Source organism: Heterodontus francisci, chromosome 9 (genome assembly GCF_036365525.1).
Source record: "Heterodontus francisci isolate sHetFra1 chromosome 9, sHetFra1.hap1, whole genome shotgun sequence".
In the NCBI taxonomy this organism is placed as follows: domain Eukaryota; kingdom Metazoa; phylum Chordata; class Chondrichthyes; order Heterodontiformes; family Heterodontidae; genus Heterodontus; species Heterodontus francisci.
In genome coordinates this window covers 110,471,226-110,489,034 of record NC_090379.1, presented here as the reverse complement: position 1 = coordinate 110,489,034, position 17,809 = coordinate 110,471,226, and the positions used below count along the sequence as shown (strand labels likewise).

Here is a 17,809-nt window from a genome sequence, read left to right as displayed (position 1 = left end):
TCAAACATCTATTGTGTGGAAGTTGTTGGAATCTATAATTAAAGGCAGAGTTAATAAATACTTAGAGCAATTTGAGCAGAGTAGAAAAAGCCAAAATGGATTTATAATGAGCTGGTCATGTTTTACAAATCTAATTGCATTTTTTTGAGCAAGTTGCTGAAGTAGCAGACAGGGGAAAGACTATAGATGTAGTTTATAAAGACTTCCAGAAGGCATTTGATAAGATTCTACATAAGAGACTGTTAGCTAAAGTTAATGCTCATGGAATTGAAGACAAATTATTAACCTGGTTAAAAGATTGGTTAGATGATAAAACACAGAAAGTAGGGACAATGGGTATATAACCATAATAGGAAGTGACTAGTGGTGTCACATAAGGATCTGTGATGAGTCCTAACTGTTCACTATATTTATTAATGGCTTAGATAATGTTACGTTTTTGTGCTGTAATGTGGACACACCAATCACACAGACAAGATCAGTGAATCCAAAAGGTAGGTTCTTTTATTGAAGGTACTAACACAGCAATACCAGGAAGGTGCTTTACATTATTGTTTCTTTAGTTGCTTTCTGCAAGGGCTTGGAGGTGACAAGCGTATAAGCATCACATCCTGTCTTGGTGATGGACAGCTGTTTCAGATATGCCCCTTAAAGCAAACTGCAGTACTTAAAGCAGTACCACACCATTCCCCTTTTTTCCAAAATAAAAATGTGATAATCGGAGCTATTTACCATATAGCGAGTGAAAAAGATGTTACATGTTTAAAATATACAGTACTAAATTTACAAGTTTCTGTAGTGTGATGATATGTCCAGACCTGATCACTATGGTTTGTTGTCATTGTACTGTCTCACAGTCTTGACTGTCGGTGGAAATGTTGGGTTTGGGTGGTATCTTTGAACATGTCCTGTTGGCAATGGGATCACTTGGTGCTGCTTGGTCTGGAACTTCTCGAATGTGATAGCAGTTCCTATGCAACAGTGTGCTGTTGGACATTTGGAGCTGGTATGGCCATGGTTCTGGACAAGTGCTGACAACTTCTGCTGGTTTCCATGTTCCATCAGTCAGGTGTTGAACCCGCTTTTTCATCCAGTACTGAGACTGGGCAATTCTTTGCCTGCATGACGGTCATGAGAGGATTTCATTTTCCTTGCCTGACGAGCAATCCTTCCCTCCCCTCTGGAAGGGTTGACAGCTGGTAACTGGGTAGATTTGTACGCACAAGCCTAACAAACAACAACTCGGCTGACGATTGGATTGTTATTGAACGGTGTTGCTTGGAGGTGTAGCATAGCGGCATGTAGGTCATGTTTGGTCTGTTGGCATTTTGTGATTAGTGATTTCACAGAGCAAACCATACGCTTAGCCATGAGAGTCAGGATAATGTGGTGATGAAGTGGTATGGCGTAATACCCATTTGTTACACATAGTTTGAATGGCTTCCCTGTGTACTGGGGTCCATTGTTGAAGACAGGTTCCTGTGGAGCCCCAAAAAGACAGAAGATTGAACTTAAGAGTGTCTGCAATGGTCGAACTTGTTGTGTCATGCAGCCAATGAATGATGGAGAATGTGGAAAAATAGTCTGTCACGACCATGAAATCCTCTCCATGGACATTGAAGACTGGGCATGTGGATTTGGCAAGCCTCACAGTTCATCTCGACTGTTTCAATGTCAGGGTATATTCCCAACATACAAACATACAAATTAGGAGCAGGAATCGGCCACTCTAGCCTGACAACCCACCCATTCCAGGTATTAGTCGAGTAAACCTTCTCTAAACGGATTCCAATGCATTTACATCCTTCCTTAAATAAGGAAACCAATACTGTAAACAGTACTCCAGATGTGTTCTCACCAATGCCCTGTATAACTGAAACATAACCTCCCTACTTTTGTATTCAATTCTCCTCACAATAAATGATAACATTCTATTAGCTTTCCTAATTACTTGCTGTACCTGCATACTAACCTTCTGCGAATCCTGCACTAGGACACCCAAATCCCTCTGCAACTCAGAGCTCTGCAATCTCTCACCATTTAGATAATATGCTTCATTTTTATTCTTCCTGCTAAAATGGACAATTTCACATTTTCCTACATTGTACTCTATTTGCCAGATCTCTGCCACTCACTTAAGCTATCTATGTCCCTTTGCAGCCTCCTTATGTCCTCTTCACAACTTACTTTCCTACCTTTCTTTGTGTCATCAGCAAATTTAGCAAACATACGTTCAGTCCCTTTATCCAAGTCATTCATATAAATTGTAAAAAGTTAAGGCCCCAGCACTGATCCCTGCAGTGCACCACTTGTCACATCTTGCCAACCAGATAATGACCCATTTATGCCTACCCTCTGTTTTCTGTTAGCTAGCCAATCTTCTATCCATGCCACAATGTTACTCCCTACAACATTAGCTTTTATTTTCTGCAATAACCTTTGATGTGGTACCTTATCAAATGCCTTCTGGAAATGTAAGTACAGTGCATTAACCGATTCCCCTTTATCCATAGCACATGTTACTTCTTCAAAGAACTCCAATAAATTGGTTAAATATGATTTTACTTTCACAAAACCAGGTTGACTCTGCCAGATTACCTTGAATTTTTCCAAGTGCCCTGCTATAATATCTTTAAGAATAACTTCTAACATTTTCTCTGTGACAAATGTTAAGCTAAATGGCCTGTGGTTTCCTCCTTTCTGTCTCCCTCCCTTTTTGAATAAAGGCTATTTTCCAATCAATGGAACCTTCTCCAACTCAAGAGAATTTTGGAAAATCAAAACCAACGCATCAACTCTCTCACTAGCCACTTCTTTTAAGCCCCTAGGATGAAGCCCATCAGGACCTGGGGACTGGTCAGCCCGCAGCTCCAACAATTTGCACAGTACCACTTCCCTGGTGATTGTAATTTTCTTGAGTGCCTCCCTCCCTTCCATTTCCTGATTTCCAGCTATTTCTGGGATGTTACTTGTATCCCCTCTGGTGAAGACTGATGCAAAACACCTCTTCAATTCTTCTGCCATCTCCTTATTTTCCCTCATTAACTCTCCAGACTCACTTTCTATAAGACCAATACTCACTTCATTAACTCTTATCTTTTGTAAATATCAAGAGAAACTCTGACTATCTGCTCATATATTTCTAGCTAGCTTTCTCTTGTACTCTAATTTCCCCTCCTTATTAATATTTCAGTTGTCCTTTGTTGCTTTTTATATTCTGTCCTATCTTCTGACCTGTCACCCATCTTTGTGCAATTATATGCTTTTTCTTTAAGTTTGATACTATCTTTAATTTTTTAGTTAAAAACAGATGGTGGGTTTTCCCCTTTGAATTTTTCTTTATTGGAATGTATCTATTCTGTGTATTATGAAATAGTCCCTTAAATGTCTGCTGTTCTATCTCTATTGACCCATCGCTTAACCTAATTTGCCTCACATTTGCTAGCTCTGCTTTCATGCCCTCATAATTGCCCTTATTTACATTTAAAATATTAGTCTTAGACCCACTCTTCTCTCCCTCAAGCTGAATGTAAAATGAAATCATATTATGATCACTGCTGCCTAGGGGTGCGTTCACCATGAGGTCATTAATTAATCCTATCTTTTTGCGCAATACCAGGTACAGTATAGCGTGCTGTCTGGTTGGCTCCAGAACGTGCTGTTCTAAGAAATATCCGAAAACATTCGATGAATGAGGTTGAATCCATTTGGGTGGAAATTAGAAACTCTAAGAAGAAAAAGTCATTGATAGGCCTAGTCGATAGGCCACCAAATAATAACATCACATTGGGGCGGGCAATAAACAAAGAAATAACTAATGCCTGTAAAAATGGTACGGGAATTATCATGGGGGATTTTAATATACATGTAGATTGGTTGAACCAGCTCAGTCAGGGTAGCCTTGAGGAGGAGTTCGTTGAGTGTATCCGTGATAGTTCTTGAACCGTATGTAATGGAACCGACGAGGGAGCAAGCTATCCTAGATCTAGTCCTCTGTAATGAGACAGGAATAATTAATGACCTCATAGTTAGGGATCCTCTTGGAAGGAGTGATCACAGTATGGTTGAATTTAGAATACAGATGGAGAGTGTGAAGATAAAATCCAATACCAGGGTCCTGCGCTTGAACAAGGGGGACTACAATAGAATGAGGGAGGACTTGGCTAAAGTAGACTGGAAACAAAGATTTTATGGTGGGACAGTTGACGAGCAGTGGAGGACTTTCAAAGCAATTTTCAAAGTGCTCTGCAAAAGTATATTCCAGTGAAAAGGAAGGACTGGAAGAAAAGGGGTAATCTGCCATGGGTGTCTAAGGAAATAAGGGAGGCTATCAAATTGAAAGAGAAGGCATACAAAGTGGCCAAAAGCAGCATGAAACTAGAAGATTGGGAAAACTTTAAGGTCAACAGAAAGCCACAAAAAGAGCGATAAAGAAAAGTAAGATAGAACAAGAGAAAAAACTAGCACAGAATATAAAGACAGATAGCAAAAGTTTCTATAAATATATAAAACGAAAAAGAGTGGCTAAAGTAAACGTTGGTCCTTTAGAGGATGAGAAGGGGAATTTAGTTATGGGATATGATGAAATGGCCGAGGCATTGAACAGGTATTTTGTATCTGTCTTCACAGTGGAGGACATTAATAACATGCCAGTAATTGACAAAGAGACGAACGTAGGTGAGGACCTGGAAACAATCAGTATTACGGAAGAGGTAGTGTTGGGCAAGCTAATGAAGCTAAGGATTGATAAGTCTCCTGGCCCTGATGGAATGCATCCCAGGGTACTAAAAGAGATGGCGGGAGAAATAGCAGGTGCACTGGCGGTAATTTTCCAAAATTCGCTGGACTCTGGGGTAGTCCCAGCTGATTGGAAAACAGCAGATGTGACGCCACTGTTTAAAAAGGGAGGTAGACAAAAGATGGGGAATTATAGACCGGTTAGCTTAACCTCTGTAGTGGGGAAGATGCTTGAGTCTATTATCAAGGAAGAAACAGCAGGGCATCTCGATAGAAATTGTCCCGTTGGGCAGACGCAGCATGGGTTCATGAAGAGTAGGTCATGCTTGACAAATCTTTTGGAATTCTATGATGACATTACGAGCAAGGTGGACAATGGGGACCCAGTGGATGTGGTGTACCTAGATTTCCAAAAGGCCTTTGACAAGGTGCCGCACAAGAGGCTGCTGCATAAGATAAGGATGCATGGCGTTAGGGGTAAAGTATTAGCATGGATAGAGGATTGGTTGACTAACAGGAAGCAGAGAGTGGGGATAAATGAGTGCTATTCTGGTTGGCAATCAGTCACTAGTGGTGTGCCTCAGGGATCGGTGTTGGGACTGCAATTATTTAGAATTTATATAGATGATTTGGAGTTGGGGACCACGTGTAGGGTGTCAAAGTTTGCAGATGACACGAAGATGAGTGGCAGAGCAAAGTGTGCAGATGACTGTGAAACTTTGCAGAGGAACATAGATACATTGAGTGAGTGGGCAAAGGTCTGGCAGATGGAATACAATGTTAATAAATGTGAAGTCATTCATTTCGGTAGGAGTAACAGGAAAAAGGATTATTACTTGAATGGTAAAAGGTTGCAGCATGCTGCTGTGCAGAGGGACCTGGGTGTCCTTGTGCATGAATCACAGAAGGTTGGTCTGCAGGTACAGCAAGTAATTAGGAAGGCAAATGGAATTTTGTCCTTCATTGCTAAAGGGATTGAGTTTAAAAGCAGAGAGGTTATGTTGCAGCTGTATAAGGTACTGGTGAGGCCGCACCTGGAGTACTGTGTGCAGTTTTGGTCTCCTTACTTGAGAAAGGATGTACTGGCACTGGAGAGGGTGCAGAGGAGGTTCACGAGGTTGATTCCGGAGTTGAAGGGGTTGGTTTATGAGGAGAGACTGAGTAGATTGGGATTATATTCATTGGAGTTCAGAAGAATGAGGGGGGATCTTATAAAAACATATAAAATCATGAAGGGAATAGATAAGTTACAAGTAGAGAGGATGTTTCCACTGACAGGTGAAGCTAGGACAAGAGGGCATAGCCTCAAGATTAGAGGGAGCAGATTTAGGACTGAATTAAGAAGGAACTTCTTCACCCAGAGGGTTGTTAATCTATGGAATTCCTTGCCTAGTGAAGTAGTTGACGCTTCTTCAGTAAACGTTTTTAAAGCTAAGGTAGATATCTTTTTGAACAATAAAGGAATTAAGGGATTCGGTGAGAGCACGGGTAAGTGGATCTGAGTCCACGCAAAGATCAGCCATGATCTTATTGAATGGCGGAGCAGGCTCGAGGGGCCGGACGGCCTACTCCTGCTCCTAGTTCTTATGATCTTATGAAATTTTGGGGTGGATAGAGGACTGATGGATTGACAGATTGGGAGGTGGGAAGGATTGATTACAGGCCAGATGAATAGATGGGTGGACAAATGAATAGAGGAATGAACAGACAGATCAGCCTTGACCAGAAGCTAAAGTGGACCAGATTTATCAATGACATGGTGACAAGAGGAGGGCAGGTATTGGGTATTCTGCTATGAGTGATTTACCTCCTGACCCTTTTCCACCATCTACACAGCACATGTCATGAGTGCAATGGAATACTCATCATTTATCTAGTTAAGTGCAGCGACAACAATAAAGAAAATTAATATTCGGGCCAGAGCAGTCTTCTTGATTGAAACTGGTGCCACTAGATTGAATATCCATCACCAAAAAGTGTCTGTATTGTGTACTCTCTACAAGATCATCTGCAGCAACTTACCAGTCTTACTTCAATCACATACATCACAATTATTTCATTGTCACTGGGTAAAAATTCTGAAATTCCCTGTCTAACATAGGAGCACCATCACTACAAGGACTGCAAAGCATCAAGGAAAAGGATCAGCACTACCATCTCAAGACAATTAGGGATGGATAATAAAAGTAGATTTGCTGGCAGATGGCTGGTGGAATGGAAGCTTAAGTAAATGAATGAATAGACAGATGCATGACAGATAAGAGAAAGAAGCTGGAGTAGACCACCCCCACCCCCGCACCACCGCCAAACCTGCTCTGCCATTCAACAGGATCATGGATGATCTTCATCCTCACTTCCCTGTCTGACCACCTTGAGTCCCTTTTAGCCCAAAAATGATCAATCTCAGCCTTGAATACAGTTAATGACTGAACATCCACAGCCTCTGGGGTAGAGAATTCCAAAGATTCACAAGCCTTTCAGTGAGGAAATGTCTCTTCATCTCAGCCCTAAATGGTTGATCTCTTATTCTGAGACTATGTTCCATAGTTCTAGACTCTCCAGCCAGAGGAAGCAACCTTCCAGCATCACTCCAGCTAAGCCCACTCCGAATTCTATATGTTTCCGTGTGATCACCTCTCATTCTTCTAAACTCCCAAACTCTCTTCATAGGACAGGCGGCTCATCCCAGGAATCAATCGAGTGAACCTTTGTTGCACACCTAATGAAAGTGTATCCTTCCTTTGGTATGGAGACCAAAACTGTATACAGTACTACAGTTGTGGTCTCACCAAAGCCCTGTATAGTTTCAACAAGACTTCCTTACTCTTGTACTCCAAACCACTTGCAATAAAGGCCCATATACTATGTGCCTTGCTAATTGCTTGCTGTACATTAACTTTCTATGTTGCATGCACAAAGACTCTAATCCCTCTGATCACTAACATGTAATAGTTTCTTTCCATTTCAAAAATATTTTGCTTCTCTGTTCCTGCAGGCAAAGTGAATAACCTCACATTTCCCCACATTATACTCCTTCTGCCACCTTTTTGCCCACTCGCTTAACCTGTCTATATCTCTTTGCAGAGTCTCCTCCCAAAGTTTACTTTACCACTTAGCTTTGTATCATCAGAAAACTTGGATATATATTGCATTTGGTCCTTTTATTTAAGTAATCAATACAGATTGTAAATAGCTGAGGCCCCCACTTTGATCCTTGTGACACCCCACTAGTAACAGCATGCCAACCTGAAAATACACTATTTATTCCTCCTCTCAATTTCCTGTCCTTTAACCAATCCTCTTTCCATGTCACTGTATTACCCTGCCAATCCAATGAGCCCTTAGCTTGTGTAATGACCTTTCATGTGGTATTTTACTGAATGCCTTTGAAAATCCAAATATACTACATGCACTGGTTCTCTTTGGTCCCTTGGTCATTCTTTGCTGGTTTTTGAAACTGTACCAATCCTCCAGCTTAATACTATCTCTGGCAACATTATAAGCTTTTTTTAATCTAGTATAAGCCTTAACCTATTTAGTTAGCCATGGATAAATTATTTTACTCATGGAGTTTTCATTATAAAAAGAATATTTTAAATGTTTGCCATTGTTTATCATCATACCTTTAATCTAATTTCCCAATATATGTTAGCCAACTCACCCTTCTTACCTTTATTATTGGCTTTATGGTTAACAATCTGGTTTTGTACTTAGAATTTCTCACTGTATTTGACATTCTTATCATATTATGTTCACTCTTCCCAAGTGGATCCCTTACTATCAGATTACTAGTTAACCCTTTCGCATTACACAAGACAAGATCTAAAATAACCTCTTCCTTGGTTGGTTCCACTGCATATTGTTCTCTGAAATGGATTTGGATGTAATCCAAGAACTCGTCCTCCAAGCTACTTTTGCCAATTTGATTTGTCCAGTCCATAGGAAGAGTAAAGTTCACTATCATTATTGCATTACAATCCTCACAAGCTCTTCTTATTTCTTTATAATTTCTTTATTATCTCTGTCCAATATAGAGATTGTTAGGGTGCCTATAAACTACTCCCACCAATGTTTCTGTCCCTTGTGATTTCTTATCCCCATCTAAACTGACTCTACTCCTTAATTCCCAACATTGGTCTTCTTGTAACCACATCTATGTAATGGCTATTAGATCAAGCCTGTTTCTCTCTATTTCTGCCATTAATCCATTTATCTTGTTAAAAATGCTTTGTGCATTCCGATAAAGTGCCTTTAATTTTAACTTTTTATCATTCTTCCCTAATTTGACCTTGTTCACTGATACACCATTACTGTTTAGCTCTTTGTTCCTACCTGTCACACTTTGCTTACCTTTACCCAAATCTCTACTCTACCCTCTGGCCTTGACTTTTCTCTTTAGATTTATAAATACATTTTCCCTCATCTGAACCCTCCCCTAACCTTTTGAATTTAAATCCCAATCTACATTCCTAGTTGTTCTCTTCATCAGGAAACTGGTCTTTGCCTGTTTTAAGTGGAGTCCATGCCAACTCAACACCTTACCCTTACCCCATTACTGGTGCCAGTGCCCCGTGATTTGTAACCCCTTCTTCCCAGACCACTCTTTGAGACACGCACTCAATTCTCTGATCTGTTTGACCCTATGCAAATTTGCAAGTGGCTCAGGTAGTAATAACTGCAGCAGTTCAAGAAGGCAGCTCACCACCACCTTCTCAAGGGCAATTAGGAATGGGCAATAAATGCTGGCCTAACCAGTGACGCCCACATCCCATGAATAAATAAAAAAAAAGGAGTGAATGTCGTGGATGGGTTGCCAATCAAGCGGGCTGCTTTGTCTTAGATAGCATTGAACCTCTTCAGTGTTGGAGCTGCACCCATCCAGGCAAGTGGAGAGTATTCCATCACACTCCTGACTTGTGCTTTGTAGATGGTGGACAGGCTTTGGGGAGTCAGGAATATATGAATCGAAAATTGAGTGAGTGATAGATGTAAATGCAAATGTGCAAAGATTTGAAGGAATTGATGAATAGATGGAAGAAAAGAAGAACAGAATAATGGATGGGACAGCTGGATGGATCGCTGAAAGGGTTCATGGAAGTACAGAGAAAATTATGGAAGAGCAGAAGATAGGTGGAAGGATAAAAGAAAGAAAAAGGGGGAAAGAAAGAAACACAATTACATTTATATAGCTACTTTCACGCTTCACAGCCAACTAATGGCTGAAATTTTTCCACAAGGTAGGCAGTCCCACTAATGGGACTAAAAGCAAGACCTGACCTTGCGCAGGCAAGCAGGACACTGGGCAACATTTTACCAGTGGCAGACAATTAAGAGGCAACCACCAGGATCACCATCCAATTGAGGATGGCAGCCTGCCTCCCAGAGCTGCAACCTAATCAGAGGGCTGGCAGCCTTGGCAGTGCCACTGATGGAGGTGACCACCACTGAAGCTGCAGGAAGAAGGAGGTCTCTCCATGTTGAGGTGGCCTTGAAGGCAAGGTAAGCTTTTTAAATTAACGTGCCAGAGCCAGCCATGCAGGCCCTGGTGATTGGTCAGGGTGCACTGTCAGCAGTGTTGCAGGGGTGGCCATTGCTATCAGGGACCCCCTCTATGGGCCGTGGAGCAGCCATAAAGGAGGGCCCTGCCCCCGGATACCGCTGGGTGGCTGACAGGTTTAACTGGTGGTCTCCCCACGCTGCGGCAGCCCTTCACAATGCCGGTAAAATGCCAACAGGGAGGGAAGTGCCCCTTAATTAGCTACTTAATTGGTTTAATTGGTCACTGCCTTCAGTTGGTGAGTGGATGCGCTGCTGAGGTCTCCACCCCTGAGAATATCCCATAGCAACAGGAAGACATCAGGCTGCCCTCCCAATGTTGTCCACCACCATTTTACGAGGCCTCCTGCCTCCCATCTTGCCTTCAGAGCGCTGGTAAAATCCAGCCCAATTACCTTGTACTGTCATCAGTGTAGTTCTGTAAGAAAACATGACAGCAAATTCGTGCACAGCAAGGTCCCAAATAAAGCAATGAGATGACTGACCTATTAATCTGTTTTGATGTCGTTTGAGAGATAAAGTTTGACCAGCATATCGGTATCTGTTGAGCGATGAGACAGAGGCATGTTGATGCCTGAGGTAGACTGCCCACATTCACCTTTACCTAACCATCCATGTCTACCAAGCAAGATGCACATAGCTAGAATGCCTAATTACTTTTGCCTTCACTGCTTATGCATAATTGGGGAGGCAGTTACAGAATTATATTGTATTCGCAAGACAATTTTTGAAAGGGTTATTTGGGGGCTCTGTTCGTGTCTTTCAAAGTGGACACAGTCAACGACTTGTTGATACTAGCTTTCTTCAAGCTGCAGCAAGGAATCTCTGCCATATATCTAAATTAGCAGTGCACATATCAAGTCACATATGCCTTGTTTATCAAAACAAACGAAGTTTTATTGTTCCCCGTGGAAATCGTCCAGTTTACACTTTTTCTGTATCTGGTTTCTCCAAAGCGCAGGGCAATGTATGTAGAAAAGTCCCTTCGACTTCAGGAGCTCCATTCCATCAATATGCTACTGATTTGATGCACAAAATTCTGAATATATTCTTTACCCTGGCAGCAGCCTTCATTTCAGACCAACATAGCATGCTATTATTGTCGTTTCTTGGTGATGTTTACAGAATAAGCCAAAGTGGATGCGACAGTAAAAATTTAAAATGACTAGCCATTTCTCATAAATATATTAAAATATATTGATATTTTGTTCCCAATTTTGATGAAACTCGTTTTTTAATCACAAGCCCCAATATGTAGGTTTTTAAAGATATTAGAGAGATATTTACCCCGAACAGCCCTCACCAAATCATGGCAAGCTTTGGATATCGCACGTTATCCAAGTCCCAACCTGAACTGTGAAAAAATACTTTGCTATTTCCTTCGCTGTCGCAAATATTTTAGCCAGAGAAATTCCTCTACTTTCTGAAATTAGATCTTCCATATTATAGGTTTTGTCAAGTTGCACTAAGATGTGTTGGTTTTCAGGCCTCCGAAACCAGTCCCTTATGACAATCGGGCCACAATCATCAGCCTCATGCATTGTAAAAATCTCCACTTTGAGGTGTTGGCCAGTTCTCTCTAGGGACAAATCATAACGTGTAACACTTTGATTGTCCAACAGGATTGTATCGAACTTTTGGTCTCTGGAGAAGTTGTCAATAATTTTGAGGCCCTTTGAGCCCGCCAAGTTGTACACGTCCTCACCTTCTCCACCTCTCAGGATGTCCCTTCCGCCCAGTGGAAGAATTAGGTCCCTTCCCCCTTCTCCGCTCAGAAAATTGTCGCCTTCTGACCCGATCAGCACATCGTTGTAGCTGGAGCCAAATACATTGTCTACACTGTAGTACAGATCTCCCTCCGCGTCTGCCCCAATTCCGAAGCCAAGCTCCAGGTTTACCAGCACACCCTTTTCATTTGCATGGTCCCCTGTAAAAAACACTGTGTCCGACCCTGTCCCACCATAAATCCGGTCGGCACCCAACCCGGGATAAATAATATCACTTCCAGCTCCACCGAGAATCCAGTCTGTGCCATTGCCACCGTGGATTTCATCTCTCCCGTCCCCACCGGACAGATAGTCCTCCCCGCCAGAGCCTTGGAGGGTGTCATCACCTCCTAGTCCCTCAAGCACATCTGTTTGACTCCCTCCGATGATGGAGTTGCCGAGTGTGTTCCCAGTGATGAAGTTGCGTTTCCAGACCTGACCATAGACGTCTGAGAGGGAAGCCAAGGAAGGATGGGCGGAGAGATTTAACTGCTGGCTCCGCAGGATGCTCATATCAATGTAGAGTGGTTGAATTATGTGAGGCGTTGTGTTAGAGAAAGTGAACCAAACCCCGTCGTTGCTCCGCACCACCACATGTTGGAAGTTGACCCCAAGCAGATACTGAAATAACTTACACCACAAGCCTGGTGCTGTGAGAATCAAGTCATCCTCTCTTGTTGTCAGGCGTATTTCTGCAAATTTAGCTGGAAATATAATTTGATCGATTTCCAGATCCTCCGAGTAATTGTTGATTTCGCACTTCCTCTTCAGGTTGTAAGTGTCGCTGCCGTTGCCGCCGAACGCATAAGACCAGCCCATCCCACAGTCAATGTAATTGTCCTTGGCGTTCCCTTCGATCCAATTGTTTTGTGAGGATCCGATCAGCTTCACAGCCTGAGAAAAGCGGACTGACTGAGCAAATATGTTGACAAAGGCGTTGGCAGAGTGGGACTTGTCTATCGCATAAACCAAAGGAGTAATCGTATCACTGGGCACTTCTGGGAGGGTGAAGACTACGCCATCCTGGCTCCGCAAAGCTAAGTGTCGATTTGCTGCATCTTTGAACCAATTTCTCAAGAGGATATCACAGCCTAGTTTCCGAATTTTGACACGAAGATCGGATGACGAACATCCAAAGTCCAGATCGTCAAAATCTCCTGGTAGCAAGAGAAAGTCAACAACTCTCTCTAGATCCATATTATCGATGGTTGTGGGTGTTCTTAGGGCGGGTTGGCAGTTTATAATGTATGTGTCGCTCCCACCTCTTCCCATCAGAAAATCTCCTTCTCCCCCGGTCAGGAAGTTGGTTTTCTCGTTGCCATATAAAGTGTCCCCGTAGGGAGATCCTAACACTGCCATCACCTGGTCATTGCCTGGGAAAGTTGCCAGATCAAACAGCACCCATGAGCTGCGAGTGCTGAAATCCACCATTAGTGGGACAATCTCAGGGGTTGAAGAGGTGTTCGAGATTTGGAACCTGACGAAGTCCCGGGTCATGAAGAAAATGTGTTGCCACGACCAACCTTTACGCCAGTTGTGGATAATCACACACATTCCAGGGTGGGAAACACTATCAAGAATCTCGAGGTGCACGTTGTCACGGAGAGCCGCTTTGAGATATTGGTAGTCCGAATCGAGATTGACTGTGTCATATTCTTCATCGCTGGAGAAGTTATTGATTGTGTCACAGTTACTGTCTCCTTCTATCACATAGACGTCTTTCCCATTGCGTCCCTCTAGATAGTCAGCACCTTTGTCACCTCGCAGCACATTGTCTAGATCATTGCCATAGATGATGTCATTATGATGAGTGCCGACTACTGAGGTAACACTCCTCCAGACCGGCTGATTGATGTCTACAGACACTGGCCGTCTCTCAAGGGGCGAAAAATCGAGAGAAACTGCTCTTAGAGCAATCGATTGGGTCAATGCAGTATCAACAAGTGCAAAGGTGACATAATCATTGCTCCTGAACTTCATGTGCCGATACGCCTCTCCCAAGAACCAGTTTTTGACCCGCACTTGATGCTGGTTTGTAAGGAATAATTTAAGATCATTTTGTAATTTTTTTGCAGAGATTTGGTGGAAAGACACATTGAAGATCAGCCAATCTATTACCCCGTCTTCAGCCCAATTGTCGATATCAGTGACTCCACCCCATTCCGGAATGAAGTAGAGATCCTGACCATTGCCCCCTTGAACACTGCTCCTTTGCGGCCCTAGGTAAAATGCATCTCCTCCATCCCGTCCCTGGAGTTGGTAGTAATAGTCGGAGAGACAATATCCTAATTTCAGCCCCTTTGGGAGCTCCTGGACTGCGTAGAAGCGGTTAGCTTTGGAATTGCCCTTGTAAGAACCGTGCAGGGTTGAATAAATTTTATCCATGGACCCGATAACTTCTTGGGAGTGCACATGAATGAAAAAGAAAAGCGTCACGGACTTTTTGATGAAATGAACTCGCTGGGTTTCTCCTATCCCCATTACCAAATCATTCATCTGGCACTCGGACAGGAAGCAGTGCTTTCTTTGTATGATCTCAGAAGTGGTGGGATCGGGCAGACCAATTGTCACACAATTGGCATCATCCAGCTCGACATCTAATGCCCCACCGAATGCAAAGTCCTTCCCGGAAAAGAAGTTGATCATTCCGTGGCACCCATCCGATTTTTGGTCCTCACTAACGTCGAAATAATTTTCAGGGTTCTTTAATTCCTTTATAAATTCCATATCTCTTTGATGTTGTTTATCGAGCTCCAGGTTTCTGGAAGGCAGAGATAATAGATTGAACTCATTCGTGACTTCCAAAATAGATTCGGCAATATCTGTTAAGGCGAGACCGATACCGTTAAGGACTGCAAGGCAGAGCTGCCCATCAGATGCACCGGGTGGTAAGGATTCAATGCTTTGTCTAATTTCCGAATATAATGGGTCTATCCCGAGCCGCACAATTGTTAGTGCGAGGGTTACAGGAGCCAGCTCTGGACCCGCCATGCCAGTGAGTAATATCAAGCTGTCTAAGCCAGCATCTGCGTAACCAATCAGATTGTTCCTCTCCACGTCCTCATAAATGTTAAAGACGGAGAAACCGACTGAGAGAATGGAGATATCCGCTAGTTTTCCTAATTTGTTAATTGAACCCAGGACTCTTTCTGCCGTTCTGGTTTCCAACCTAGCAGCAACATTTGTCAAGGCACGACTTGAAGATTGAACAACGAACTTAGAAACGGCTCTGTTTACTCCCATCAGCTCACCCACTCCATGAACCCCTTGAGCCACCGAGATCCCAGCTTCTACATTGCGCCCTTTACCCAGAAAGTCTTTAGCTGCCTGGAATCCCATTAACGTGCCGTAAATGCCCAGGACGTGATTAACTTTCTCCGTTAGCTCGGTCTCTGTATCTGAAGCTTGGTAAAAATCCTGAAAATGGTCCGTCAGCAACTGTTCTGAACCAAGGTTTTTGACATCTGTCTGAATTCGAAGCTCCTTAACAGTGGAAGGGTCACTTTTGCTCTGTACCTTGATACTCATACCGTTATCTTCTAAACTTATAGAGTCATGCATAATTCCATATTGCACCTTGTCCAGCTCCTCTTGCGATTTTATACTCCGTGCCACCTCCTTCTCTAAATACTGCCGCTCTTCGGCCATTTTTGAGGCAAGTCTAAATGGCAGACTTTTCCTCAGCATCGAGTCTTCCAGCTTGTTCATATAATCTATCACATTTCGACTCAGACTTTTTCGGTTCTGCTCCATCGCAGTTGGAGTTTTCGGTATAAGATTGAGAATGCGTGTTCGGATTATGTCATCAATCTTATTCTGATCTGTCACTGCACTTATTTCCTCTTCGCTATCACGCAAATGAAAATCTTCTGAACTTGTCTGTAACCACGTTTTCATGATCTCCCGGGATTTCTCTTTCACCTCGTCCAGTGGTTCAGACTGTCGCCCGCAGTTCGCATGGTTCTTTCCCCAGCTGCCACCCATGGTCATGGGATGAAGGTCCATGAACTGTTGGACATCAGCAGTAATGTCTCTGAGCAGCGTGTTCATTAATACTGTTCTGGGGTTCCTCACAGCTTCCGACAAATGACTCGCCACCACCAGCGTGGCGTCACCTTCACTGCAGGATTTCAAACTGTCTTGATCTCCAGTCATCCAGGCTTTGGCAATGTCCATGAAATATTTTCCCCTCCTCATGTTTTTTCTAAGGTTTCCGTAATCCAATTGCATCCCTCTCACATGCTTTCCTGTTTGTTTTGGGGACGTGTAAGGTTCAGCGTAAAAACTCTCCAAATCGATCTTGAGGATCCAGTTTCCAAATTTTATGAATCGGTTTTCATTCATCAGTTTCTCGCTAACAATGTCGTATATGTCCTCTATTACCTTCTCGTTCTGATCTTTATTTTTCTTCCTTTTTGCTGAGACAATTTTGTCCCATAATTCAATAATATTAACATTTCTAAGATCAGGGTTACCTAGCTTCTTCATTACCGGCTTGTTTTTCGTCTTCCTTAATTCTGTTTCAAGAAACTGCAGTCTCTTACTTTGACTTTCTACAACTAGTCTCTCTATGTTTCCGAGATACTGCTCATAATTTTGAATTACCCTCAGTTCAATGGGCGATTCTTCCGATTTTTGGTTGGATTCTTTTGGGAATGTTTCTTCATGCACAGGTTCTGCCAATTCAAATATTTGCTCCATTTTTTGGTTAATTATCTCATCCAATTTTTCATCAGTGATTTTGTAATTTTGTCCCTCGTGGTTTAAAACTAAAACATACTTATTGCCATGTAGAGGGTGGACGTCTTCAATCGGATGATGTGGTTCCGCCCAATAACCATGCAGACTTCCAATGTTTTCCAGCTCGTTGTCTTTCCCCAATCTAAAACGATGACTTGCCGTCATTTTTCTTCCATCTGGGCGAACAGTGACGTCTGTTGTGCGGGCTGAAAGGAAACCTACTTCCAGCTGATGTTCTCGTAAATCGAGCAGAACATTGTGAATGAACTGCTCGCCTTTAGCCCCTGCACCAGTTTTGCAGGCCACCAAGCTGATCGACTGCACTGATTCGCTGGCGAAAGAAAGTGGGGATTTGGGACCACGGACTGTGAGGATTGCTTCAGCCAATTCATGGGCGTTCATTCCCCCCAAGGTGACTGCCTGCTCGCTTGACCCGTGACCTACGATCACCAGCTTTGTGCGGGCTGTCACTTCGGGAATATTTCCTTTGGCCGTTGTTTTCAAGCAGGTGAAGTATTGTCCGTTCCACTCTAATAAGGTCTTGTATTCTCCGGGTTGAACACTCTCTTTGTTGTAGATATCACTGGCAGCAACCTGGACTGTCTGCTCTGATTCCATACTCAGAATCACTGTGTGGTCCTTTCCCTCTAGAGAAGGGACATCTCTCTCTTCTCCAGCGCCCACAAAGTCGTTGTTCTTCAACTATGGAGCAACATAAACAAGGTGTAATCTATGGTACAGAGGGGACTCAATGACTTCATAGCGTTTTTAATAATACCTTACTTCTAATCCATGCTGTATCTGACCTGGGAATGCGCCGATTGGCACTGTGTAACGTGCTTCCTCCTACATCTACATCAGACCTAAGAATGCACGGAGGAGCAGTCGAGAGGGAGATTTGCTTTACGTCTAACCCATGCTATGCTCGATCTGGGAAAGCGCTGATTAGAGATTATGGAGAGATCTTCTTAGTCTATAACTAACCCACACTGACCATGCCCTTGCAGTAT

At 42.9% G+C, this 17,809-nt stretch overlaps 1 protein-coding gene across 1 annotated transcript in view; it reads right to left on the bottom strand.

Moving 5' to 3' along the window:
• Positions 1–482: 482 nt before the first annotated feature.
• The window catches only part of si:dkey-211g8.8 (uncharacterized protein LOC108004533 homolog), a 61,300-nt gene continuing 43,973 nt past the window's right edge, over positions 483–17,809 (bottom strand). The window contains exon 5 of the mRNA XM_068039667.1: positions 483–17,501. Coding sequence (XP_067895768.1) covers positions 11,601–17,501 — 5,901 coding nt within the window. The 3' untranslated portion in view covers positions 483–11,600. The remainder of the gene's footprint in view (positions 17,502–17,809) is intronic.